Source organism: Xenopus laevis, chromosome 9_10S (assembly GCF_017654675.1).
Source record: "Xenopus laevis strain J_2021 chromosome 9_10S, Xenopus_laevis_v10.1, whole genome shotgun sequence".
Lineage (NCBI taxonomy): Eukaryota > Metazoa > Chordata > Amphibia > Anura > Pipidae > Xenopus > Xenopus laevis.
This window is the reverse complement of record NC_054388.1, coordinates 69891466-69917926: the sequence shown is the minus strand read 5'-3', so window position 1 is coordinate 69917926 and position 26461 is coordinate 69891466. Positions and strand designations below refer to the sequence as shown.

The window sequence follows — 26461 nt, the reverse complement described above, 5'->3', positions numbered from 1 at the left end:
CATATATTACTAGATACCATGTCACTATTGAACCATCTGTGTTGATAATACTGTCTTACTCTTTTCACAATTGTGTGTCATTGAATATATTTATAACAAATTTGCAGGTACTTATACTTACTTATACTGTGCCAAAAGACATACCGCTTGATTCCATCCATTAAATCACTTAAATAACTACTAATACTACAAAGACATGTTCTACTTGCTTTGGTTCATTGTCATCATTCCAACTGACACATCTCAAGCCAGTTTAGTGAAGAATCATACACAACATGGTCCATTGTCACAGATTAAAGCAGTGACCATGGCTCAGAGCAAAACATAGGGATAGGTACAACCTGAGAGTGCAATAATTCTGGGCTCTGTGGATGCACTTCCCCTGAGTTTTTTTATTTATTTTTTTAATGACACTGAATGTAATGATGAGCAGGGTAGGGGCCAGGCCGGGACTGGCAATCTGTGGGTTCTGGCAAATGCCAGAGGGGCTGCTATAAGGTCCCATAGAAAGTCAATATTTAGTGGGCTGGTGGAGGCTGTTTGTGCCTCTATGTGGGCTGGTTGGGCCTCTATGTACCTGAAATGCCCGGGCCTATTTTAATTCTCAGTCCGGACCTGGTAGGGGCATGCCATGGATGCTCACTGGCAACCCCACTTAGAACCCATATGATATGCAGCCCTAGTAGGCAATTCTGCTGCTACATTAAAAGTAGAAAGTTTCCATTTTGGAAAGGCATAAGGCTGCACCTATAGGCACAATTGTACTGGGGATAAACTTACTTTGAGGTTGTATTTAAATTCTTACCTGTATAAATGTGTCTTTATCATATCCTTTTTCTACAATTCTCTCCTCCATTTTCAAAAGGTTCTTGTTCAAAAACTCAAGTTAGTGGGATCTTGGCAACTTTTCATGGAGGCAGAAACCACAATAGTTTATCTTAAAAAACTTATTCTGATATTTAAATACACAAAATAAAATCCTTAAAGGGGAACTCCGACTTCCAAACCAAAATTTGATAAAGAGGCCAGCATAACACAGAAACCCCTAATATATCCATCAAAGTTATCTGTTTCTTCAAAAAAATATGAATAAATGCCATTTCTATGTTGAAATCCAGTTGTTTATCAGTTCTTCTCTTTCTGCATCATTTGAAATCCTTGCAGGGAAGGAGGGACTAAAACACTGATGTTACAAATTGTAACAACTTCTCCACAGCTTACAGACAGCATGCAGGAACTACATAACCAACAATGCATTGCACTATGATGTTCTGTTTAGTGATGGGCGAATTTATTCACCAGGCGCAAATTCGCGGCGAATTTGCGAGATTCGCGCCGAGCGAATAAATTCGCGAAACGCCCGCGAAAATTCGCGGTAAAAATTCGCCGGCGTCAAAAAAACATTTTCCGAAAAACGGGCGCCGGCGTCAAAAACGGGCGCCGGCGTCAAAAACTGTTTGGAGGATGCAGGCTAAGGACAGCTGGCTGCTGATACAAAGTAACAGTAGTCAGCCAGCTCAGCAAAGTAGTCAGAGAGATCAGCAATAGAGCAGGGGGCTAGGCTTAGTGGACTGTTAGAAACCATTAAAAATCTGAAAAGGCTGCATATTTTTTAATTGATGTATATTGCAAAGTTGCTTGAAATTATGTTTACATTTCAAAAATCTTAAGTAATGTTTTTGTGGAGTTCCCCTTTCAATACTAGCTGCTTCTAAAATAGGGTTTTACATGCTGTCCCCCTGACTCGACGCTCTGTAATAAAATCACACTCCCTCATATGAATGTATAGGTACCAAAGCAGGGCCATAACAATGAACTTTGGAGCTTAAGAGAGAGTTAATGTTTCCTTTAAATATGTAGTTCATACTACCTCTTATAATAAGTTAGAAATGAGTTTTTCACCACTAAAGTGGAGTTTTTGTACAATGAAAATGGTGGATTGGACAGTAACTTATACACATAATAAAAGATTAAAGGATAATTTTGTTCAGTCTTTTATATACATATACTGTATATAATTTTTTTGTTTATTAAAGTCTTATATTTAGGCTGATTCACTGGGTATCTACATATTGATAGCAACCCAATGTGATCGAAAAATTCATCCTCCAGTTGGTTTAATTTTCCAACATATACACTGTAGGTCATTATCTCAAAAGTCTCTGGAAGTTAGTTACCAGTAACTAGGCAAAGTAAATGGCAGACTATGGGGTAATGCAAATGTTGCTGTCACTGAGTCTTTCAGCCCCCACACCACCACCCACACTGACATTTAACAGCCCCTCCCTGAGTGGTTGAAAGTGGAGCGAGCAGCTGTTATGTGCATCACACCTCCAAGTACTTTATGCTTCTTATATCAAGTCATTTCATTCATAGTATTGGTATTTCTCTGTATCTTTCTCTGTATCTTTTAGTATTCACATAGTATTGTCAGTATTCTTGACTCGGCCTTGCATAGCAGTAGTAGAGCAAAATGTTCTCATTTTACTCTATTGCATATACACGCATATCAGTCTGCACTACGGGTACCTGAGAAATATTAGTAAAATTGTGGTGCAGCACTCTGAAGAGAAGCACCAGCCTGGAGAAGAGATCAGTGATAGTGATGGGCGAATTTGTAACGATCCGCTTCACTGAAAAATTTGCGATTTTTTCACAAAATTCAATGGGTGTAAAAATTATTTTGATACGTGTCAATTTTGATGCCCTCACATATTTTTATATACGTGCCTATTTTGGCCAAATGCATTAAAGTCAATGGGCGTCAGAATAATTTTAAAGTGCGACAATGTTTGTGACTATTCTGGTGTGCACCCAAATTTTTTCAACGCTGCGATGAAACGTGGAAATTCGGTACCTGCCAAATTTATTCTCTAATCAGTGATTGCATTTGCTGGTGGGTACATATTGACACCTGCCAGTGAATTCGCTATTATTCTGCTTTATAAATATACCCCGATCAAGGTGAAATTTGATGTTTTAAAAAGAACATACAGTGGCTGTATATTATTTCTAATCTACTAGCACTACATAGTTACACAGTTAAATCGGGTTGAAAAAAAAAAGTCAAAGTCCATCAAGTTCAACCCCTCCAAATGAAAACCCAGCAAGGTTTCCTATTAACCTGAAATGTAAAATAAGGGTACAGTAGATGATTTAGCCATATTTTACACCCCTCTCAATTACAGGGGGAAGGGGCAGATTCCCTATATTCTGTGGAACATTCAACAAGGAGTGCACAGACTTCTGATGATAACCATTCTTCTTTACTGCAATTTACAGCACTATTTAAACACTTTTATAACAAAAAGTGTGCAATCGGCAGATTAACTAACAAGTGAGCTTTAATCACAAGGGAAATACATTGTATACAGTATGTGCACGTATGCAAGAACTAACTTGTCCACTCCCTCCTACCCTAAAGACGCACATCACCATACTGGGACAGATACTTTGAAAACAGACACATTAGGGGGGCAGATAATTTGAAACAGTCACATTCGCCTGGTAAGGCTTTCTATCAATGCGACAAGTAGACAGCATGCTGACCCTAAAACTTGCCTTGCCTAGGCCTGGGCCTTTGTTTACTTGCCCCAAATCTGGGCCTGGATGTAAAATATGGAACATAGCAAATAAATGTTGCATACTCCACTTCATGTCATGTAAATTAAAACCTTCTCTAAAATCCTTCCATTGTTCCCCCTAAGTAATGTATGAGTAAAGGTTGGCAGACCTGGAGGTCAGCAGGTTGCACATGTGTGAAGCATATACAGAAAACATCTAATGATAAAATATTTCCTTTGTACAGGGCCTTGTCCATATGCTCTCAAAGAACTTACCTTAAACCAATCATTTAATATATTATTGGTTAAAACAGAAAAATTAGCTGAAAGTATGTCGGATAAATACAATGATGCATGATACTAAATTAAAACCTAGAAGAATTAAACAAAGCTGTAAAATAGTGTAGAGCTTTTGTCACTGGAAGTCAAATGCAACAGATGATGAAAATAATAATTTTCCAGGCAAAATCGTATCTTTTGATTAGGGATGCATAAAATCCACTATTTAACTGAATTCCAAATCTTTCATGAAGGATTCGGCAAAATCTCAAACCAACCATTTGCATAAGCAAATTAGGGCAAAGAAGGGTTAAAAAGAACCATGGGTGAAAAAGTGCATAGTTAACTTGTTCTTGTCACACAGTCACATAAATTCATGGATCCAGATTTGGCCAGACAATTGGATTTACCCGAAAAAAATTGCATTTGTAAAGATTGTTGCGCATCAAAATCAATTTACGCCCATTGACTTTAATCCATTTGGACAAAAAAACATTGTTTCATCCATGCAAATATAGGATCTTCTAACAATATGCTTTCAAAACTGTATCTGATTCCTACAAAAAGTAGCAGGAAAAAGATTATTTTTGATTGATTATTGGAATGTATGAGGAATTTGTTATAGGAATTAAACGGGAATCTAACTTTACAGCTGACAGTCACACACATTTGTACAAATCACTTACCTGCGTTTGCAAAAATGTAAGTTTCAATATGATTATTTTTTCATTAGCTAAAGTAGTTAATATGTACCTTAAGGGGGTTATTTATTAAAGTCAGATTTTTTTCAAGTCAGACTTCTAAAGGGGAAAAACACAATTTTTCATAGAAAAAAACAATTTTTTCATGATTTATTAAACCCAGATCGTGTTTCGAAAAAGTTTCGAATAAAAAAGTACTCCAACTCAGCCCTGCCTACTTCATGTAAAAGTCAATAGCAGATGTCTCGTTATTATTCTGATCTGTGTTGTGTTTCGTTCAATAATCCGAAGATTTTGTGGTTTTCGGGGCTTCAAATCAGTTGCAGTTTTCAGCGACATATCCAAAAAATCGTACGACACAGATTTTTTTCACAATTTTATGGATTTTTTTTCCGCACAAGAAATTTTCTGAAAAATTTATTGATAAAAAGGGGGAAGTCCGTGCGGATTTGGTCGGATTAATTTTAAATAGTGAGAACTTTTCAGATTAAATAACCCCCTTAGTAACATGTACTTTTAAGTAAACAATAAACCATGTAAATGAAGGGGATCCCTTATCTGGAAAGCTAAGAATTGTGGTAAGGCCCTCTCCCATAGAGTTCACTTTGTGCAAATAATTCTAATTTTTGAAAATTATGTCTTTTTGTTCCTCTATAATAGTAAAACAGTACCTTGAACTTGATGGTAACTAAGCTGCATATTTCCACACTGGTGACAATCATCATATTGGCATTATATAATGTTTAAATAATTTTTAGTAAACTTTGGGGCAGATTTACTAAGGGTCGAATTTCTACGTTAAAAAAACTTCGAAATTCGACCATCGAATTTAAATCCCTCGACTTCGAACATTGAAGTCGAGGGATTTTTACCGTATTCGATCGATCAAACGATCAAATGGAAATCGTTTGGTCGAATAATTTTTAGCGATCGATCGAAGGAGTTTTATTCGATCAAAAAAAACTTAGAAAAGTGCTGTAGAAGGTCGCCATAGGCTAACATTGCACTTTGGTAGCTTTAATTTGCAAAGTATGAAGTCGAAGTTTTTTTTAAAGAGACAGTACTTCGATTATCGAATGGTCGAATAGTCGAACGATTTTTACTTTGAATCGTTCCAATCTTAGTCGAATGGTCGAATATAGCCTATTCAATGGTCGAACCCAAAAATTTACTTAGAACCATCACTCGAGCTTAATAAATCTGCCCCTATGATCCACATTACAGAAATGTCCCGTATCCTAAAAACTCCACATCCCAAGCATTTTGGATGATCCTATACTTGTATTAAATGTGTATAATAAAATATCTCTACATGAGATATTTTTTAACAATATAATAGTAACAACTGATTTACAAGTCAGTGTGTTAGACAGTAATGATATTAATGCTAATTTCTAAGGTTTTTTAGCACATTTTACTTTCCCCTGTTTTTATCATATTACCATCCACTGAAAAAAGGAAGCAGCATGGACAACCTTTGTATTTGGCCTGTCACATACCCCCCACTGCTGCATTTGCTGGGTTTCCAGAGAGAAACCAAATTTAAGTATGCCAAAATTAGCACCTCCTGGTCATCATGACAGCTGTAACATTACATTACATAAAGTACACCACCCTCTTCCAGTCCCTCACTGTGGGACAGCCAATAGGGCTGCATGATCAAATGATGGTGGAGGGCTGTCAGCAGATCTGGGGTATATAAGGTAAAACCACCAAAGTTGCACTTCTGAGCAGTTTGTGAATCCCCAGCCTTGCCTCAGGTGTAGGGATTGCATAGAAAAACAAAACTACACACAGCCAGCCTCTGTGTAGTTTTGTTTTACTAAGCAAGAGGCTTGACCGTTTACACACTGGAATTGTCTAATATCAGTCTTTGGGATAAGGACGTCATTTTCAAAACTTTGGGCTCAGCCCCAACCTTTTTAGGCACTCTGAAGAAATCAGGTCAGTAGATCTATGTTATTTTTATTTTTACTTGTCAGTATCTTATTAATATAGGTTTAATTCTAAGAAGTTAGAAACCCAAAAATAATATTGTAGTATACCTATTGTCACTCATACAAAATATATATATATATATATATATATATATATATATATATATATATATATATATATATATATACACATATACATACAAAATCGTAAGATGCCTTGTGCACTCACTTATCTGGGTTATTGCCCTGGTGCTAACAGTATGTATAAAAATTGAATAAAAGCTGTTGCACAAAAAAAGTTATTATTTATTGTTTAACAAATCGACGTTTCGACCCTCACTGGGGCCTTTGTCAAGACAAAGTGAAGGTCGAAACATCGATTTGTTAAACAATAAATAATTACTTTATTTGCAAGACCCTGTTGTGCAACAGCTTTTATTCAATTTATATATATAATATATATATATATATATATATATATATATATATATATATATATATGTATATATATATATATATATATATATATATACACACATACATATGTATTTTGTATGACAATTGGTATTCTACAGTATTATTATATTATTATTATTATATTATTATTATTATATTTATATATAATATATATATACAAGAAAGAAAAAATATATTTATACATAATATAGTACATAGAGAAAGTAAAGAAAAGCAAAAGTACAAATTTGGTATTGGGGATATAGTTATGTAATAGTTTGTGGAAGGTTACATTCATGAAAAAGTTTTTTTTTTTTCTTGGATATAACTTTATCCCCTGGTCTCTTATTACTCAGAGGCAGGAGAGTGCCAAGAATAAGTCTGGTAGCATGCATGTGCTATCAGCTGGCCAGTGATGTCTTTTTAAGGGAATCGTTTACCCCTGTATCAATATCACCCCAGCAGGGAGCACATGTCTCTGTCAATCGTAGCCCTCCCTGCTGATAATAGAACATGCTGTTTTGCGATTTTCAGCTAATTCCCACAAAGCAACATTTAAAAGCACCAAATCATTTAATTTTGTTTTTTTTTAATTAAAGTGTACAAAAGTAATGTAATAGATATTATTTTTCATAGAATGTATAATTATCTTGAAAGCAATGTAAAATAATATGTTTTAGCATTTATTTTTGTGTTTTGTTTATATTTGCATTGACTTGTCCAGTTTAAACCTTTAGAACATTTCAGTGTGATACAATTCCATCCAACAGATTTAGGAAAGTTGTTTATCATTTTTACTGGTTTAGACAATGTATCTTTCAGCCTTACTGGGCCTGTAAAGTCAATAAGGGGCAAATTAACATATGAATGAAGTGTAAGAGTATCTAATTGATTCAAATACATAACACAAGGCTTATACACTTGTTGTTAAATTAACATTACCCAGCAATTGAATTAACACTGTGCTAATGTGCTGAACAAATGGTCTCTAATTGCACTGAAGTCCCCACCTGTCCTCTCCATATGACCTGTCACTCAATGATTGCAGTTGGGTTGCTCTTGTCTTGATTTTCCATAGGCTTTGGGTCTATTGTCAAATAACTTTAAAGGAATTGATCAGTTTAAAGAAAAAAACTGGGTATATAGGATAGGCTGTGCAAAATAAAAAAATGTTTCTAATATAGTTAACCAAACATGTAACGTATAAAGGCTGGGGAGACTGGGTGTGTAACATAATAGGCAGAATCCTACTTCCTACTTTGCGGCTCTCTAGGTTTCCACTGATTGGTTACCAGGCAGTAACGAATCAGTGACTTGAGGGGGGGGACATGGGTCATAACTGTTGCTTTTGAATCTGAGCTGCATTTATGGATCAATTGCAAACCCACTGAACAGTTATATCCCATGTGGCCCTCCTTCAAGTCACTGACTAACTCAGAGTTAGAGAGCTGAAAAGCAGGAAGTAGTGTTTTGTTCTGTTAGACATCCAGTCACTCCAGCCTTTATACATTACATTTTTGGCTAACTAACTATATTAGAAACATTTTTAATTTCGCACAGCCTATCTATTTAACCAGATTTTATTTATACACTAAAATGTTCCTTTAACAGACAATCATCTGACACTGCAACACTGTTTCAATAATAATTACAACTACAAATAACTTGAAACCTATTAAAAATGTTTAATGAATTTATGCTGGAAACATGACAATAGGTTGGTCACTCCCTGTGAACTATGTCCAGGAAATAGTGCCATATACATCTTAGTGGCAAAATGGTAAAAAAAAAAAAGTTTCCCACCCAACTCAATAGAAAATCTCAGGACCAATTAAAATAAATATTGCAGAGCATTAAAGTTATTGTATCTCACAGTTCTATTTTTTCTTTTCTTCTAGAGTGCCTATAAAGATGGCTGAACAAGCACCGACGTTTATACAGCCAATACAAAGTGTTGTGGTACTGGAGGGTAGTACCGCAACCTTTGAGGCTCAGATCAGCGGTAAGATCATGGCATTTATTTTTATTGCTTCTATTGTAGTTGTAGTCCATGCTACTTCTGGCAAATGGTAAAGAAGATACATTAGGGTTATGGCTATGACAATCCAGTAACAATAGTTCATTGTAGTTACAATAGTTCATTGTAGTTCAACAGTTCAGTGTCATGATATCACTCTGATCCTAGCCTGTACAATTCAATATATGCATGTTGCAGGGTTCTGTGAATTCATAGATTCCCAGAGTGCTTTTTGAATAAGTGCTGCTAACGTACTGGCACTACTGTATATAAATAAAAGATGATGTTGGTTAATGCAATATTGTCAAAGGGAAAATGAACATGTTCTGCTGTTATAGTCTGTACAGTAAGACTGCAGACAGCAATTTATAGATGGCACTGTCATAGGCAGATCTACCCATATCCTAGCTAAATGGCAAAATACATAACAATCTGACATGTGCCAATCAAATCAAAGAGCAGTAATGCCCAAAGCTACCCCCCCAAAGCTGTCACCCTGTGCACTAGCCATAGGCATGGCCCCTATGTAGAAAATATGGGACTAATTGCATATAGTTCAACACAGCTGTTTTGTGCTATGTTCTGCCTCTCGTTTAAAAGCCTCCCACACTCCGTTCACAGATTTAAAGAAACGGGTGCCTCCTCAATGTGCTCATTTGTATATATCAAGTAGAAGCACAGTGGTGATTTGAAAAGGTTAAAAAATATAAATTGTATTAATCCATTTAAAAACAGGCCAACGTTTCGGTCTCCATCTAAGACCTTTATCAAGACCTTTTTTGAGATATATAGAGAGAGAGAGAGAGAGAGAGAGAGAGAGAGAGAGAGAGAGAGAGAGAGAGAGAGAGAGAGAGAGAGAGAGAGAGAGAGAGAGAGAGAGAGAGAGAGAGAGAGAGAGAGAGAGAGAGAGAGAGAGAGAGAGAGTGGCTGCTTATGCTGATTTATATATATATATATATATATATATATATATATATATATATACACACATATATATACATATATAGTTGTTCTCCATAATTGACGCACTCCAGGACTTCATATTGTAGCCAAAGAAAGGAAATAATTTAATGTCAACGTTTCAGTCCTGTCTGGGACCTTTCTCAAGACATTACAGAAAAAACAATACCCCCCCTACATTTAAATCCAAAAAATGTAGGGGGGGGGTATTGTTTTTTCTGTAATGTCAGCTTGAAAAAGGGCCAAATGAGGCCTGAAACGTTGCGGTAATGCCCGTCACTTGAGCAATAAAGGCATTTTAAACTTCAAATACAATTTGTGGTGCTGTTCATATCATACTTTGACTGCATTTGCTGGTGGAGAGTGGCCACTGGAGAACCTGCACCCATCTAAAGAAAAGTAAGAAGATTTAACAAGGTTGTGCTGACTATTCTTGTTTGCATATTGAGAAAGGTCCCAGACAGGACTGAAACGTTGACAACACATTTTTTCCTTTCTTTGACTACAATATGACAATAATAGCACCTAGGCATGAGCTGAATTTTTTACTGGAGTTTTTACTGGAGTGCACCAAACATGTTTTTAAAGGTTACCTCTTTTAGATATATCAAGCTTGATTTAATTGATCCAAAAAAAAAAAACTATGAAAAATATATCTTTCCGCTATGCACAATAAGTGCGTTAAGAGACTGAATTTTTGGGATTGCATTCAATTACTATTCAATTAAGGTAAAATGCAATCTTAAAAATTCATAAATCAGCCCCCATATGTGATGGACTGTTGCTGTTTTGCTATTTTATCTGTCTTTTCTAACCATCAGTCCATACACATATAGAGGTTCAGATCCAGCTGTATGTTGAAAACTCCAGAACTATAGTTCAAGAAACTGACATGTCCCATTGAGATGTATAGCTACCTAAAACAAATGCAATGGTGACATATGGATCTCCACTTGTAAAAATATTGATGTTCCACTTTTACCACCACATGTGCTTTATGCAGGGGTCAAAATGCTTCATATATGATAACCTTATTGCATAAGAGAGATGAGTCCTGTTGTGTGGTGTAACTTGATGTCTGTTGTTTAGCTTACTTGCTATCAAGATTACTGTTGTGGGCAGCAAATGATGTACAGAAGATAAGTCTTGCATATTGTAGCTACAGACTTGGCTGCTCAGGAATGTAAGCAGTATGACTGGCAAAGGATTAGTGCTTGCTCCCCTTTAGTGGAAAGCAACTCCCAAAGCCAGGTGCTCAGTTCTCAGCATCCAAATAAAGCAGATTTATTGAAGCAGACTGTGGATAGGAAACACATTTCAGGGGTGGCTCCCTTAATCATAGGCTTACAGTAAATACAGTACATTGGTCTTATATAAGACCGTGTTACAGCGGCCCCTACTGGGTTCTTCATGAAAAACACATTAAAAATTAAACCCTTTCTAATCAGAGAACAATGATTAATGAATCCTACTGCCCAACTAACTATATATAATCAATATAAATAGTTGATATCATGTCTCAAATGTAGTCCCTTGGGTGCCCTAGATTATAAAGATTATCAAACACTTAGGGGCCGATTCACCAAGGGTCGAATATCGAGGGTTAATTAACCCTCGATATTCGACTGGGAATTAAAATCCTTCGACTTCGAATATCGAAGTCAAAGGATTTAGCGCAGATAGTACTATCGAAGGATTATTCGATTCGGATCGTTCGATTCGAAGGATTTTAATCTACCGATCGAAGGAATATCCTTCGATCAAAAAAATTTAGGAAAGCCTATGGGGACCTTCCCCATAGGCTAACATTGAGTTCGGTAGGTTTTAGATGGCGAACTAGGGGGTCGAAGTTTTTTTTAAAGAGACAGTACTTCGATTATCGAATGGTCGAATAGTCGAACTATTTTTAGTTTGAATCCTTCGATTTGAAGTCATAGTCGAAGGTCGAAGTAGCCCATTCGATGGTTGAAGTAGCCCAAAAAACACTTCGAAATTCGAAGTTTTTTTACTTCGAATCCTTCACTCGAAGTCAGTGAATCGGCCCCTCATTGATTTTGACATGCCACCCCATATAAATAAAAGGCCGTCAATGTAGTGATTGTACATATAATGTGCTCTCAAAAGGGGTTATCACATCCAAAGACACAGGACTGCTACCTGTCCCTGGTAGGAAAGACCTTACTGTGAAGGTTTTTGAATAGGTTAAGGTCCCCATTAGAGGAAGGGAATTGGTCCGTTCCTTAAACCTTAGAGAGGCATTTTGGATCTTAAAACTGGAGGGTAGGGCACCCAAGGGACTAAATTTGAGACATGATATCAGCTATTTATATTGATTATATGTGGTTAGCTGGCATATGGTTAATTAATCATTGTTCTTTGATTAGAAAGGGTTAACATATATAAAGGAATGTTAGGCATCATATATAAGATTTGAGCTGTTTATAAAGGAGATGTTACCCGTAACACTTTTTATACTATGTAGGATATAGTTCACGCTCCAGCGGGCTTCCTTTCCTAGCAGATCAATTAGAGCTCATTTAAATAACTGATCCAGTACAAATACAATCTAACAAAATAACTGCCTTTTCCACAAATCCTGTGTGTATAGAGACTGGATTTCTGGTGATTTTAATAGAGTGAGCTCTAATCCATCTTCTAGGCAAAAGGAGCCCCCTATAAGATATATTGTTTCTAACTGTCAATGACTATCTGACACTCAACTCCTGCATGAAGAGAGAATAAAGAGAAACATATGCTGAGAGAGGGATAGTGGAGATAAACTTGATTATTTAAAGAAACGGCACAAAATTTTTAATTGATTATATTTAGAAAACTTCTTATTTCAGAATGCTGAAGCTTATATTAAATTTTCATTTTCGTGATAGTTCCCCATTAAATATAAACCTACTGAGCCGCAGATTGTATGTTGGGTAGGCATTAGAGCTTACCAGGCATTTTGCAATTATATGTATTGGGGGTTCCAAGTTTTAGGCCTACTAAAAAATGTGGTGCTTAAAGTGGACAAGCAGCACCAGGTGCCATTTTCCTAAAACACAAGAGACATGGATGATCTGTCAAATAATTCCTTTACATCCTTATAAACTGTGCTTAGTGATGTTATCAGTAGTGATGGGCGAATTTATTCGCCAGGCGCGAATTCGCGGCGAATTTGTGCGATTCGCGCCCAGCGAATAAATTCGCGAAACGCCCGCGAAAATTCGCGGTAAAAATTCGCCAGCGTCAAAAAAATGTTTTTCCGAAAAACGGACGCCGGCGTCGAAAAAACGGGCGCCGGCGTCAAAAACGGGCGCCGGCGTCAAAAACGAGACGCCGGCGCCGTTTCGCAAATTTTTCGCCATTTCGCGAATTTCGCGTGAAATTCGCAAATTTTCCGGCGAAACGCCGCAAATTCGCCCATCACTAGTTATCAGTTCTAATTTGTATTTGTTGTTATAATCTCTACATAAATACTTATGTTTATAATATTGTATATAGAAAAGTGTGCCCCATGATAAATATCATTAGCAGTTAGATTCCATGTGATACTCATCTGTCTAATGGTACATTATATAGTGAATAAAGTACCCCTTCTTGTAAAATACAGAGGAGTTGCATGACCATATAAAAACACGAGGCCGAAGGCCGAGTGTTTTTATACAGGTCATGGAACTCTGAGGTAACTTCTAATATCCTTATATTTTACAACTGGGGGTACTTTATTTATTATAATACACAAATTTCTGTGAGTCATGTGACAGAAATGACATCAGAACTCACCGTTTATAACTGATGACATCAGAACTCACTGTTTATAAGGATATAATTTACAAGATTTTCATGGCTTTTGTGTAATATATATATATATATATATATATATATATATATATATATATATATATATATATATACTGTATATATATTAAAGAATGAATATGTTTATCTCATGTAAATAAGAACATTTCTAATTATAACAAATTGAAAATTCGGTGCAATTTCTAAAATTATGAAGTTATTCTTCACTATCTCCCTCTCAACAATTTGTTTGACATGTTTGACAGTTAGCTCTAATACAAATGGAGCTTACACCAGTATATCTGACCTAACTGTCAATCACAATCTAACTCCTGCATGTAGAGAGACAAATTGCTGAGAATGGTATACAGAAGGCTATCTTGGTTATTTCAGAAAAGTTACTGAAGTTTTAACTGATTCTTTTAAGAAGGTTACACTTTTCTATGGGGTGACGTTTATATTAAACTTAATTTTTTGCTATAGTTTCCATTTAAGGCATGGTCGATCACATTAAGGAAAGTTCCCTTATCCTGAAAACCCCAGGTCCCAAGCCTTCCATATATTCGATCCCATAGCTTTGTATGCATGCTTGAAAAGCAAATCTTACTGGAAATATTAAAAAAATGTTGTTTATATTGGTTTGCAGAAGAAAATGTGTTGTATTTACAAGTAAATTCAGTAAGATGTGTTGGCATAAGTTTTTTGAAATATGGAGACAAATTTGAGTTTATTCTAATGCCATGTTGGTTATTTTTGACGAGTTCATTTGATATATGTCCCATTTACTATAGTCAAATTGTTCAGTTTTAAAAAATGAGATAAAGTTGCTATAGGTGATCACCCTTTGCTATATACCCTCTTAATGAAGTTAAGGCCTGTAAAAGCATCTTATAGGCCAGTTTCACTGTGAATGTTTAGAATGCTGTGATATTATAAGACTTTGCTGTTGACTTTGAATTGTTTAATGTTTTGTTCTACAAATCTCCAGTAAAACTGTTATCTGGTTACTTGAACTCCATGTACACTAGTAACCAGGCAGTGCAATGAATGTCAGACTATAAGATGAATAGGAGGTTACCATATACGCTGTTACTGTGCATGGAGCCAACTTAAAAGTAACACCAAAAAATTAAAGTGCTTTATAGGAATAGCAATATAATGTACTGTTGCACTACCCTTGTACAAAAGGGGTGTTTGCTTCAGAAACTCTTCTATAGTTTATATAAACAAGCTGTTGTGTAGCCATGCGGGCAGCCATTCAAAGCTGTAAAAGGAGAAAAGGCACAGGATACACAGCAGATAACTGATAAGCTCTATAGTATACAATGGGATTCTGCAGAGCTTATCTGTTATCTACTGTGTATCCTGTGCTTGAATGGCTGTCCCATGGCTACACAGCAGCTTGTTGATATAAACTATAGTTGGGTTTCTGAAGCAAGCACACCAGTTTTACCAGTGCAAGGCAACTGTGCATCAGATAATTAAAACAATTACATTTTTAGATGTTACTCTTCATTTAAAGATGGGTAAAGTTACACATGGACAGCTAGTCTGTATTTTATTTATTTATTTTTGTTTCAGGATTTCCAGTTCCTAAGGTGAGCTGGTTCAGAGATGGCCAGGTTATTTCCCCTGCAACACTGCCCGGTGTTCAGATCTCGTTTAGCGATGGCCGCGCTAAACTTGAGATCCCAACCGCAACAGCAGCACACAGTGGGGAATACTCCTTAAGAGCCGCCAATGGAGAAGGACAAGCAACAAGTACAGCTGAATTACTCATAACAGGTATAACTGCAGAGAAAATGGGTATAATGCCAGCATGTCAAACATCAGAAGTATACAGTATTTTAAATCTAGTTGCAATGTAGGCAGCTGCTAGAAAGAAAAGAATCCTTTGATACTTTGAACGCAAAACCATTTTTCAGTCTTTGATTGATGCCCCTTTATTTTTATATTTTGTAGCTGAAACAGCACCCCCAAATTTTACACAAAGACTACAATCGACGACAGTAAAACAAGGCAGTCAAGTTCGACTTGACGTCCAAGTGAGTGGAATCCCTACACCTGTAGTGAAGTTCTACAGGGAGGGAGCTGAAATTCATAGCTCCCAAGATTTTCAGATCATCCAAGATGGAGACCTCTGCAGTTTGATTATTGCAGAAGCTTACCCTGAAGATTCTGGAACGTATTCAGTAAATGCAACTAATAATGTTGGACGTGCTACTTCTACAGCTGAACTTACAGTTCAAGGTATGTATTTCATGTAAAGCTCTATACCATTTTGCATCAAACTTCCACAAGATTTACAGCAGCCATAACACAGGCTGACCCTTTTTTGTATTTGATAATATGAGGGGCCATAAACACCTTGGCCACATTTCTATTGTCCCACTCAGTGAACCAATGACCCTTGCAATAGAAAATAAGTCTTTTAACTGAAAAGATATTGATTTGATTTCAAAGCTGCATATTGTGGGCTTTTTTGTTAAGGAAAAAAAGGAAAATTCTCAAGTTTATAAAATAAGGAATAGGCTCTTTCCCAGAGATTTGTTTTGTTGTCTGAAACCAGTGCCGCAAGGGCATTCAATTTGCTGTGTAAGGCAGGTGCGAAATATGGCAGCAGGCATTAATATGCAGACTACGTTTATTGTTTAAAGTCTCCATAGTCTGTAAGTAAACAAATAATAAAGAGATTCTAACTTACCCCATGATTCCTCTATTAATGGATATTTATAGTGCCTAGTTTACATTGTGAGTTTTAATACAATAACACTACAAAGTACCATGTTAGCTAATGTTAATGGTCAGTAGATGTATATACCAAAGCAGTCCAGCCTGTGCACCTCAAGATGATTCTCAACTGAAAATCTAAGCATTTCATACAAGCTACAAAACTGAATCTGTATGCCAGCCATAACAGAGAGAGGACAAGGTACTAGTTTATAAACTTTAAGGACAGTTTGATTTTTCTTTTGCTATAAGCATCATCCGTGCAAAAAAGCACCCTGTCCTGCCCTTCTCTGAATTTCAGCAGGTCTCTTTATGGGATTCTGGGTGTTTTGTCATCTGCCGGTGCAGCTATAAATGCTCAGGGGACTAAATACCCAGAACCCAGAATGCCATTGATCTAAGGTCGTAAAACCTTAAAAAAACATTTTCCTGTTTTTGGAATCTCACTGTCTGAATATACAGTAATTCATTGGTTTCTTGTATGTTTCTTGCTGTGAATTAGCTGAAGAAGAAATACCTACTACAAAGACTAAGACCATCGTTTCGACTGCTCAGATTTCCCAAACAAGACAAGCACGTTTCGAAAAGGTATTTTTTTGTTTGTTTTAATATCGCTATTCTTTTAAACTTCATATGCATTAGTAATTGTTTTCTGTTATGGCTCTTATACTTTATTTTCCTGAATATAATAAAAACATCTTTGTGGGACATTATTCTTAAACGTTTGTGTCCAAATACTACCGGGAATTGGGGCAGCATTGTAAATCATGACATTTTTCAGACACATCTTTATTTATAAAATAGTTATGGACAATGTTTCAACTTGGATAGGGAAGCTTAACTATATATATCTGTAGAAGGTGTGCATGTGTGTATGTGAACATTTCAACTGCTATTTTCTAATTCTGTTCCCTACAATATATCCATTTATTTCTTATTACAGAGTGTAGAGGCCCATTATGAAGCCAAATCTAGCACCACAGTTGAGATGGTTATTGACAGCACTATAGGCGTGCAGCTGCCTCATAAAGCTCCTCCCAGAATTCCTCCAAAGTCCACATCCAAGTCTCCTACACCACCAGCGATCTCTTCCAAGGTTCAGATGGTGAGACAGCAGTCTCCCTCTCCCGTCAGACCACTTAAAGCCCCCGTACCTTCACCTGTCAGGTAACACTTTTACAATTGTTTTATATTGTTTTGCTACAATGACAATAATCTATCCCTGTTATTCTGGGAGCACAGGGTAAATGACCTTTATGTTAGTGATCCATACACTATTGTAATTTAGCCAATGGAATAGCATCTGTAATTCCTATAGCAGCTCCTTTGCACTACAAAGCATTCATGAGCAATTAAATGATTATTTGTGCAAACAAATGACTCCTGTGGCAGACTGGTTTACCCCAACTAACCATATGATTCCAGCAAGAGTTTAAAAAGAGTGTTCACCTACTGTACCTAACAGCAACATTTGTTGTTTGCAGAACCAAAAAAAAACAACTAGTTGAAGATAGCATGCTTATGAGTCATTTTTATCTTTAAAACTATAAGAAGAAATTTATAAATCATATGTATTAAATTAAAGTTTGTGAGTTGCCGTATAAACCAAACTCTGAATAATAAACTCTGCTCACCCTTTTGTCCTGATACTATCTAAAAAAAAAAAGACAGAAGAGAAATTCTAGCTAACTCCTTCTATATAGAGTGTGAAAATACAAGAACATGGGAGTAATTATAAAATTTTCTCCCATGATATGGTTGAACACATAGGGGGAAATTCACTAAAGGGTAAATTTTGCCTGCAAAGGCTTTGCCACACTTCATGCCACTTTGTCAGACGTTATTCACTACCACCACGCTCATTCACTGAAATGCGAAGTCGCATCTCTGCAGCTGTAAACTGTTGATGTTTCACTAGTGTAAATTCGTCAGTGCGAGCATTTCATAGTGAACTTTCGCTAATGTTCATTTCTGCCTAGCAAAACTTTATCAGTACTCTTATGCTTAGGTCAATTTGAACAGGGAGGGTACATATAAGTCGTATAGACATCTTTATTAGAGATGTTGGTGCATATGCTTAAAGTGGCCACTTATTAAAAATGTCCAAGGAAGCAAAATAAAGACAAAATAGATCCTCTAATGTCCTAGACATGAGCCCATCCTAAAACAAATGTGACATGCCTGTGAAATGGTTAATAAAAAAATATAAAAAAAAATATTTAACAGTTACAACTTTTAAACTCAATCCCACTTTAACGCCATTTTTATAACTTTTCGGCATACAGTATATGATGTCACTGACATAAGATTGAGGAGGATGTAGCTTCATCTTATCAGTTCGCCAGGTATAACCTGGCGAAGGAAACTCTGTTGGAAGGGGTAACGTAATGGAAAATTCACACTTTAGTGAATTTGTGGAGTAACAATTATTTGCCTGAGAGAAAATTTGCCTGTTGAAAGGGTGCAAAACGTTGCTAGCGATGTACTCTTTCGCTAGCGAATTGTCCTCTAAGCCTGTTAGTAAATTGGTGATGTCCCTGCCAATTGGATTTTTTGAGAATTTTTGCTAGCGACGGCAACTGGCCCTTATGTAAATTTGCCCCATAACCTTTAGGTATTATTTGATTTATCTGGGTAATTTCTTTGCTTTCATTCATGATCATTGTCTATGTGTGTTAAATTAAATGTAGAACACCACCACCACCTTCTGGTCATAGCCAAGATTACACATTTCAATATTCCATTGTATAGGCTCTCAAAGTTACATATCATGATGCATAACTTGGTCTCCTTTTTTATTCTATTTGGATTTATTTACCTTCATATTTCATATTCTGCTGCTGTTCAGTATGGAATTTAAACTTTTATCTGTTTTTTTAGTGTGCCATCTAACCTTGCAGTAAAAATATATATATATATATATATATTAGTAAAAATAAAGTTTAGACTCATGATATATCTACCTTTAAGGTATAAAAACAATGTAAAAAAGGGAAACAGCTTTATATATTGCTTGCAGGACATGATGATAGCGGCAGAACTTCCCCATATATTGTACTGTTTGCATGCTTTTCTACATAAATGTAGTACAGGTTTGGCATCTGTCTTTCCAAACAAGTGATATTTCTTTTTAAAAACATGATTATTAGGTCAGTGTCTCCGGCTGGAAGACCATCCACATCTCCCATAAGATCGGTGAGATCTTCTCACCTTGCAAGGTCTACACCAACAGCTGTAGGTCAAGATGTTCTTCCACCATGGAAACAAGAGGTCTTTATATCCAGAACTGACACATATATCAAGACAGAAGAGAGATTTGAAGCAAGGGAGCAGGTTGATGTGACTGGCGTTATTGGACCAGAGGTAAAAGAGCCTTTTGTTTAAAGTCATGTCCCACACAAGAAGTCTCCCAAAGATGTTGCAATGTAAAACAGCATGTGTGAAATTTCTAACATGGAAATGTTATGTCTATGTGCAGAGAAATGTTCTTTATTTTCCATGTACCTTATTTGCAGTGTCCATGTTTGTTTTTACACATGAAACATATTTTAATATGACACATCTAGGTCCAAGACACAGGGAAAACAGCAGCTGTTTCTACTGTAGTTGCTGCTGTTGACCTGGCCAGAGTTAGAGAACCTGTGCCAAGTGCCAAGGAGCTGACTGCTAAAAGAACGGAAATGGCTGCCATACAAATACAGCCTGTACCTGAGCAGGTAGAAATCAAAGCAGAGCTCCAATTTCATTCATAGTCTCATACAAAAATAGCAGGGGCAGGCTGGTAGATATTGCACTGTGGAAAAGGGAAAGTTACATTTTGCTCTGATGGCAGACACTGTATTTACCTTTCTATTGTACTTGGAGAAATCAATATTTTCTTCTCCCTGCAAAAAAATCCAGCCAGAGGCTTGAAAATGATGAACGATTCAGTTCAAACATGATCTGGTCAGCAAATTCAGTGTGAAATTGTTCCCAATGGAGCAGTGCCCTGAAACATGATTCTTTAGGGGCAGAAGAAACATTTATTAATTTGCACAGCCTATCTATTTACCCAGTTTTTATTTTCACACTGAACTGTTCCTTTAATGCAAAGTTTCCTCTGAAAAACAGAACTTAAAAAAAGTTATAATGCACTTAAATTTTTGTTTTATTTTTATTATGTGTCCTTTAAACATACCGATAAACATACTTTTCTGTAAACATCAGATAAGGAAAGAAGCTCATAAAACTGATGTTTATAAAGAAGATCTTGTACCAAAGAATCAAGAATAAATACAGTGACTAATAGACCTCTTCGTATGCACCAAACCCTTTTCCTTACTGACCTTGCTCCTTACCATGAGTTCACATGCATTAATACTTGTTTCTTCTCTTATGCTTCTTATGCTTCTAACAGCATCAAAATCAGAGGCAATCTTCTTTATCCGCATGAAGTTGATTAACAAATATTTTTACTTAATAGTATCTAATATTGAGTTGTTTGTTTTAGGCTGAAGAAGCAGCCAGTGTTCCAGAGCCAGAAGAGGTTCCTGTTTCTCCCCCAACCTTAGTTTCAGTAAGTAACAACATTACTGCCTTTTCATTGACCATATAAAGTTGCTTTACAAAAGACTTACACTACATAAAATATCCAGAATTTGTTATCAGGACAGCCATAAAGGGGTACAGGTAGTGCAAGCTGTGATAACCGGGTCCCTACAAACATCTACCGTACAATATCTTGTATTGACCCACAGGGGGACCCACATGTTTCAACTGAATTAGGCCCCAATTAAAAAGAGGGTTTCTCATGGTTTCTCAGTTTGTTTTTTATCTTAAATGTAATGCAGTATATTAATTTCGATGACATGTAATTTGGCAGTAACACAGTAAAAAAATCACTAATTTGTGGTGTAATAAGGTTGAATTAAATATCAGCATAAAAACACATTATTTTAAAGCACTTTTCTAAATCACAAATATTTGTATCCCCAATCTGCACAGGGCTTGAAAAACATTACTGTATTTGAAGGAGAGTCTGTAACTTTGGAGTGTACTATTGATGGATATCCATCCCCAACTGTGGTGTGGTATCGAGAAGATTACCGCATCGAAAATTCGGTTGATTTCCAAATTATTGTTGAACAAGAGGTCGTCCGTCTTGTAATTCGTGAAGCCTTTGCAGAAGACAGTGGGCGATTTACTTGTACTGCTTCCAATGAAGCTGGAACAGTCAGTACATCTTGCTACCTGGTTGTACAAGGTAAGCCAGCAGAGTTTGTTTCAAACTCAAGAACTCAAGAATTAGAATACTTTTACAGTACTTTGCCAACACCTTCCAATTGTATTTGGTTGCCTACGTAAACAATTCTGCATGGTTATTTATTAAATTTTAAATAAATTTTAAATCATTTTTAAAATGTTATTTGCGATTATAACTTTGGATAATATAATAATCTTGCAATATTATCCAGACTCCAAAGCACACCATTGCCATTTCCCACAGTGACTTATTTAAACAAGCAGTTTTTAATAATAATGTGAACAATTAGCTTTTTCTTTGTGATAATAAGACAGTACCTTGTACATAAAATGAATGAAGAAACTTGAGTCCAAAAGTAAAATAAGCCCATTCAACTTTTTTTTAAAGATTTTTGGTAGTGTTAAGGCATGTATCCCAATTATTCTGGGTAACAGATGCCATATCTCTATAACAAATAAAAGGAACATGCCATAGAATTTACATTGTACAGCAAGCAAACTACAAACCCTCCTGTGAAATGTAATTAACAAATAACTGTATTTTTATTTTCCCAATCCTATTTTTTTACAGTTTCAGAAGAGTATGAAGCCAAAGAAATAGCTTCTGAGAAAATTACAGAAGATAAAACGTAATTTATTTTCAATTCTTTTTTCTGTGTGTTTCGCTTTTGATATATTGGGTTAAATTACTGAACATTAAAACGTATGTATGGATATTTATATATATGATATACATATTATAAATGAATATTATATTATTCTTCTAAAACAATATTATGGGATTAAAACTGCCTTTCAACAAAATAACTTTAGCTGAAGTTAAATCTCATCACTTATACTTAGCTCAGACGGCTTTTTCCTATATCTTTGTCTTTTTTAGAAACATTCAAGAAACCCAGAAAATGGAAGTTGAGACACCTGCTCCCGCTGAGACTGGTGAAGGGATTGCTCCTTTCTTTATCAGAAAACCAACAATGCAGAAGTTGGTTGAGGGAGGAAAAGTTGTTTTTGACTGTCAAATTGGAGGAAACCCAAAACCACATATTTACTGGAAAAAGGCTAGTGTTTCCCTAAATACTGGATACAGGTATGTATCAACACTGGGTTACTTTATCTCTCCTTGCTTCATTCCTTAATTAGTTCATGTTAACATTAGGGATTCACATTTTACAGTACCTTAAGTAAAATATATTTGTTATTTTAAAATTCTGCAATGTAGTATGTTCGTTGTCTAACTATAGAAACACACGTTTCTAGACAGTTCAGTAATAATTTGTAACATGTAATGGATTTCCATTTTATTTCAGATACAAAGTAGCATATAACAAGGAATCTGGAGATTGCAAGCTTGAGATTTCTATGACTTTTGCCGATGATGCTGGAGAATACACTATAATCATTCGTAATAAATATGGAGAGACTTCTGAAACAGTTAGTCTCTTGGAAGAAGGTAAAACAATACATAATTCCTTCTGAAATATAATCAAAGATAATTGCAAAATGTGAGAGACGTATGGGGGGAAAATCTTACATGTGATTTTGTTTTCATTTGCAACAGATGAATATGATTCACGTATGAAGATGCATGAAGAACCAACTGCATTTGTGCCAGAGCCTAGTGTTGCTGAAGTTGCACCAGCTGTCTCTGAATATGATAAGGAGTATGAAAGAGAACAAGCATTTATAAGGAAGAAAATGGCCAAAGATGCCTCTTTTGTTCAAACAACTATTCATGCTGAGGTAAATAAGCTGCGATTACTTATTTAGATGCCATTGCTATTGCTAAAGTGCACATTTCCATAAAACCTCATTTGTGTTCTTCAAGGAAGCATCATTACATTTGTTGTTAGGTGTGATTTACTGCATAATAATTGCAGCCAATTGCAAAATGAAATATGCATATTGTTTGAACATCACAATATATTTGTATGTATGTATTGTCTCAAAAGTTTTTTTATGATTCAATTTGAGGTAGATTTTTCACACTAAAACGGCGAGGAACAACAGACAAATCTATCTCTGTATACTTTAGCATTTTTTGAGAATATATATACGTTACATTCTGTGTTATGTGTGACCTGAGTTTACCTTCCTATTATTTATCACTTTATAACTCCTTTCGTGGTTTTTAGGAATATCAGCTTACTTCATTTGAGGAGAAACTCATCAAGGAGATTGAATACAGAATAATTAAAACAAGCTTAGAAGAACTTCTTGAAGAAGATGGAGAAGAAATGATTGTTGATGTGACAGAATCTGAGACAATTGTGTCAGGATTTGATATACGACTGAAGAGTTACCAGATCCTTGAAGGAATGGGTGTTACCTTCCATTGCAAAATGTCTGGTTACCCATTACCAAAGGTATTTATTAAAATCATCAGAAAAATAAATGAAAAATAAAAAAAAGTGAAAAATAGTAAAATGTTGTGATTTGGGGGGGGGTCATGATTTTGCACATTTAAATTCACAAATGGGTAAATCACAGCTCCATAAAGTCATAGAATAATCAATGGAAACATTGGGAATCATATTTGTATTTTCAGGCAAGTTGAGAAATCAACACAAATATAATTTTTCAGTTTGCTCGAATGCCATTACTTGAAGTCCATTGACTTCTATGGTATCTCAACCGGTTTTATGTGGTGTAATTTTACGGTCTTACATTTTTAATTTTAGCAAAAGATATTTGGTAAATTGTCGGTGTGTGATGATTTTTCATGAAGTTGCAGCCGTAATCCAGTTGCTGCGAAATCATGGACATGTTTGATTACAATTTTTGATAAAACGACAACTAGGGGCAGATTTACTAAGCTCCAGTGAAGAATTTGAATGAAAAAAATTCGAATTTCAAAGTATTTTTTTGTGTACTTCGACCATCGAATGGGTCAAATTCGATTGAATTCGATCGAATTGAATGATTCGAACGATTCAAAGTAAAAATCGTTCGACCAGTCGATAGTCGAAGTACTGTCTCTTTAAAAAATACTTAGACTTCCTTGGCCACTTTAAACCTACCGAGCTGTAATGTTAGCCTATGGAGACCTTCCCCAGCACTTTTCTAAGCTTTTTTTGATTGAATCAAAATCCTTCGATTGATCACTTAAAATCATTCGAATCGTTCATTTCGAAGGATTTTATTGATCTAAGTGTTTGCGCTAAATCCTTCGAATTCGATATTCAAATTCAAAGGATTTAACTTTGAGGGTCGAATTCGACCCTTGATAAATCTGCCCCCAAGTGTTAATTTGATACCTTTGCTGCTGTAATTCATTCTGCTACACTATTTTAGAAAGAGTGAAACAAATAATCAAATGTGCAGTACTTGATAATTCATAATCTATCATTAAGTGTGTTTCTGCTTATATTTTGATTTCCACCATCCCCTAATCTTAATGTTTTAGTCAACATGATCAGAAGATGTGGATAGCTTTAATGCCATGGGGCAATACTGTTATATGGCTAGTGAACCTCTGGGCTAGTCTTAGGATTTAGTTCTCCTTTACTTGAAAGTGATCACACCAGTATCTTATGTGTAAACCATGCTTTAATTTGTTGTTTTCTCCCCTTGTTTCCCTCCTTATTTATAAATAACAAAGGCTATTAAAAAACAGTTAAGGCAAAAGAGCAGTTTAAAAAATACAGTACTTTAAAATCAAAAGCCCCAACTCTAGTTACTGTATGTGTCAGAAGCGTTTAGTTTTTAGAAAGCTTTTAAAGTAAACTATAAGTTTTTGGGTTTTTTTCAATTATCTTTCAGATTGCATGGTATAAGGATGGTAAACGCATAAAGCAGGGAGGGCAACACCAGATGGAACTCCTAAAAGATGGGAGAGCAAGTCTGCGCATCTCTGTTTTGTCAACTGAGAATGAAGGAATTTATACTGCACTTGCCAGTAATGTAAAAGGAAATGCCATTTGCTCAGCAAAACTTTATGTTGAACCTGTTGCACCAACTGGAGTACCTGCCTACATACCTGCCCCAGAAGCAGTTAAAAGAATAAGGTATCCTATATTTGATATTATTTTTTATACCCTCCATGTTCTATGTGTATTTGTAAATATAAAACTTTTTATTTTCTTTTTTTGTCAGTGAGGGATCTAGAATTTAAGAAAAAACCCACTAAGAAATACAAAATAGTAACAAAACTTTTTTCTATTTAAAGGTCGGTTTCCCCACATTCTCCAAGTCGTTCTCCTGGTCGTTCTCCTGCACGCTCGCCTGCTCGCAGACTGGATGACACTGATGAGTCTCAGTTAGAGAGGCTATATAAACCAGTGTTTGTACTAAAACCTGCATCTTTTAAATGTGGTGAAGGACAAACTGCAAGATTTGATTTAAAAGCTGTTGGAAGACCAATGCCAGAAACATTTTGGTTCCGTAATGGTAAGGGGTAGAACTAAACTACTTAACTACTGCATCTTGCCTGTATTCTGTTCACACAGCATATGTATATTTGCAGGCTCAAGTCCCTTTGGTCAGTGTTACCTCAAGTGCTCCTACTCTTTATTGTTATAATTTTTTTATATGTCAATATTTATTTTTGCACTAAACACTTTCTGCAACTTATTTTACAGGTCAACAAATTATTAATGACTACACCCATAAAATAGTTATAAAGGAGGATGGAACACAATCACTTATTATTGTTCCAGCAATGCCAACAGATTCTGGAGAATGGACAGTCATTGCTCAGAATAGGGCTGGCAAAACGTCAGTCTCAATGACATTGACAGTAGAAGGTATGTATGCTTAGTTCAATGCATTGTTTAATTTTAATTTTCA

General features: G+C 35.8%; 1 protein-coding gene across 12 annotated transcripts in view; it reads left to right on the top strand.

The window, feature by feature from the left end:
* Nucleotides 1-6259: 6259 nt before the first annotated feature.
* LOC108702272 (titin) overlaps nt 6260-26461 on the top strand; it is a 197731-nt gene continuing 177529 nt past the window's right edge. For all 12 annotated transcript variants that reach the window (XM_041578271.1, XM_041578274.1, XM_041578272.1 and 9 more), the window contains exons 1-17: nt 6260-6487; nt 8835-8938; nt 15287-15490; nt 15668-15955; nt 16938-17023; nt 17379-17602; nt 19585-19798; nt 20925-20990; nt 21419-21677; nt 22248-22305; nt 22557-22763; nt 22984-23126; nt 23235-23416; nt 23809-24039; nt 25436-25680; nt 25842-26062; nt 26254-26418. In XM_041578271.1, the coding sequence (XP_041434205.1) occupies nt 8848-8938; nt 15287-15490; nt 15668-15955; nt 16938-17023; nt 17379-17602; nt 19585-19798; nt 20925-20990; nt 21419-21677; nt 22248-22305; nt 22557-22763; nt 22984-23126; nt 23235-23416; nt 23809-24039; nt 25436-25680; nt 25842-26062; nt 26254-26418 (2884 nt within the window). In that variant the 5' untranslated portion in view covers nt 6260-6487; nt 8835-8847. The remainder of the gene's footprint in view (nt 6488-8834; nt 8939-15286; nt 15491-15667; nt 15956-16937; nt 17024-17378; nt 17603-19584; nt 19799-20924; nt 20991-21418; nt 21678-22247; nt 22306-22556; nt 22764-22983; nt 23127-23234; nt 23417-23808; nt 24040-25435; nt 25681-25841; nt 26063-26253; nt 26419-26461) is intronic.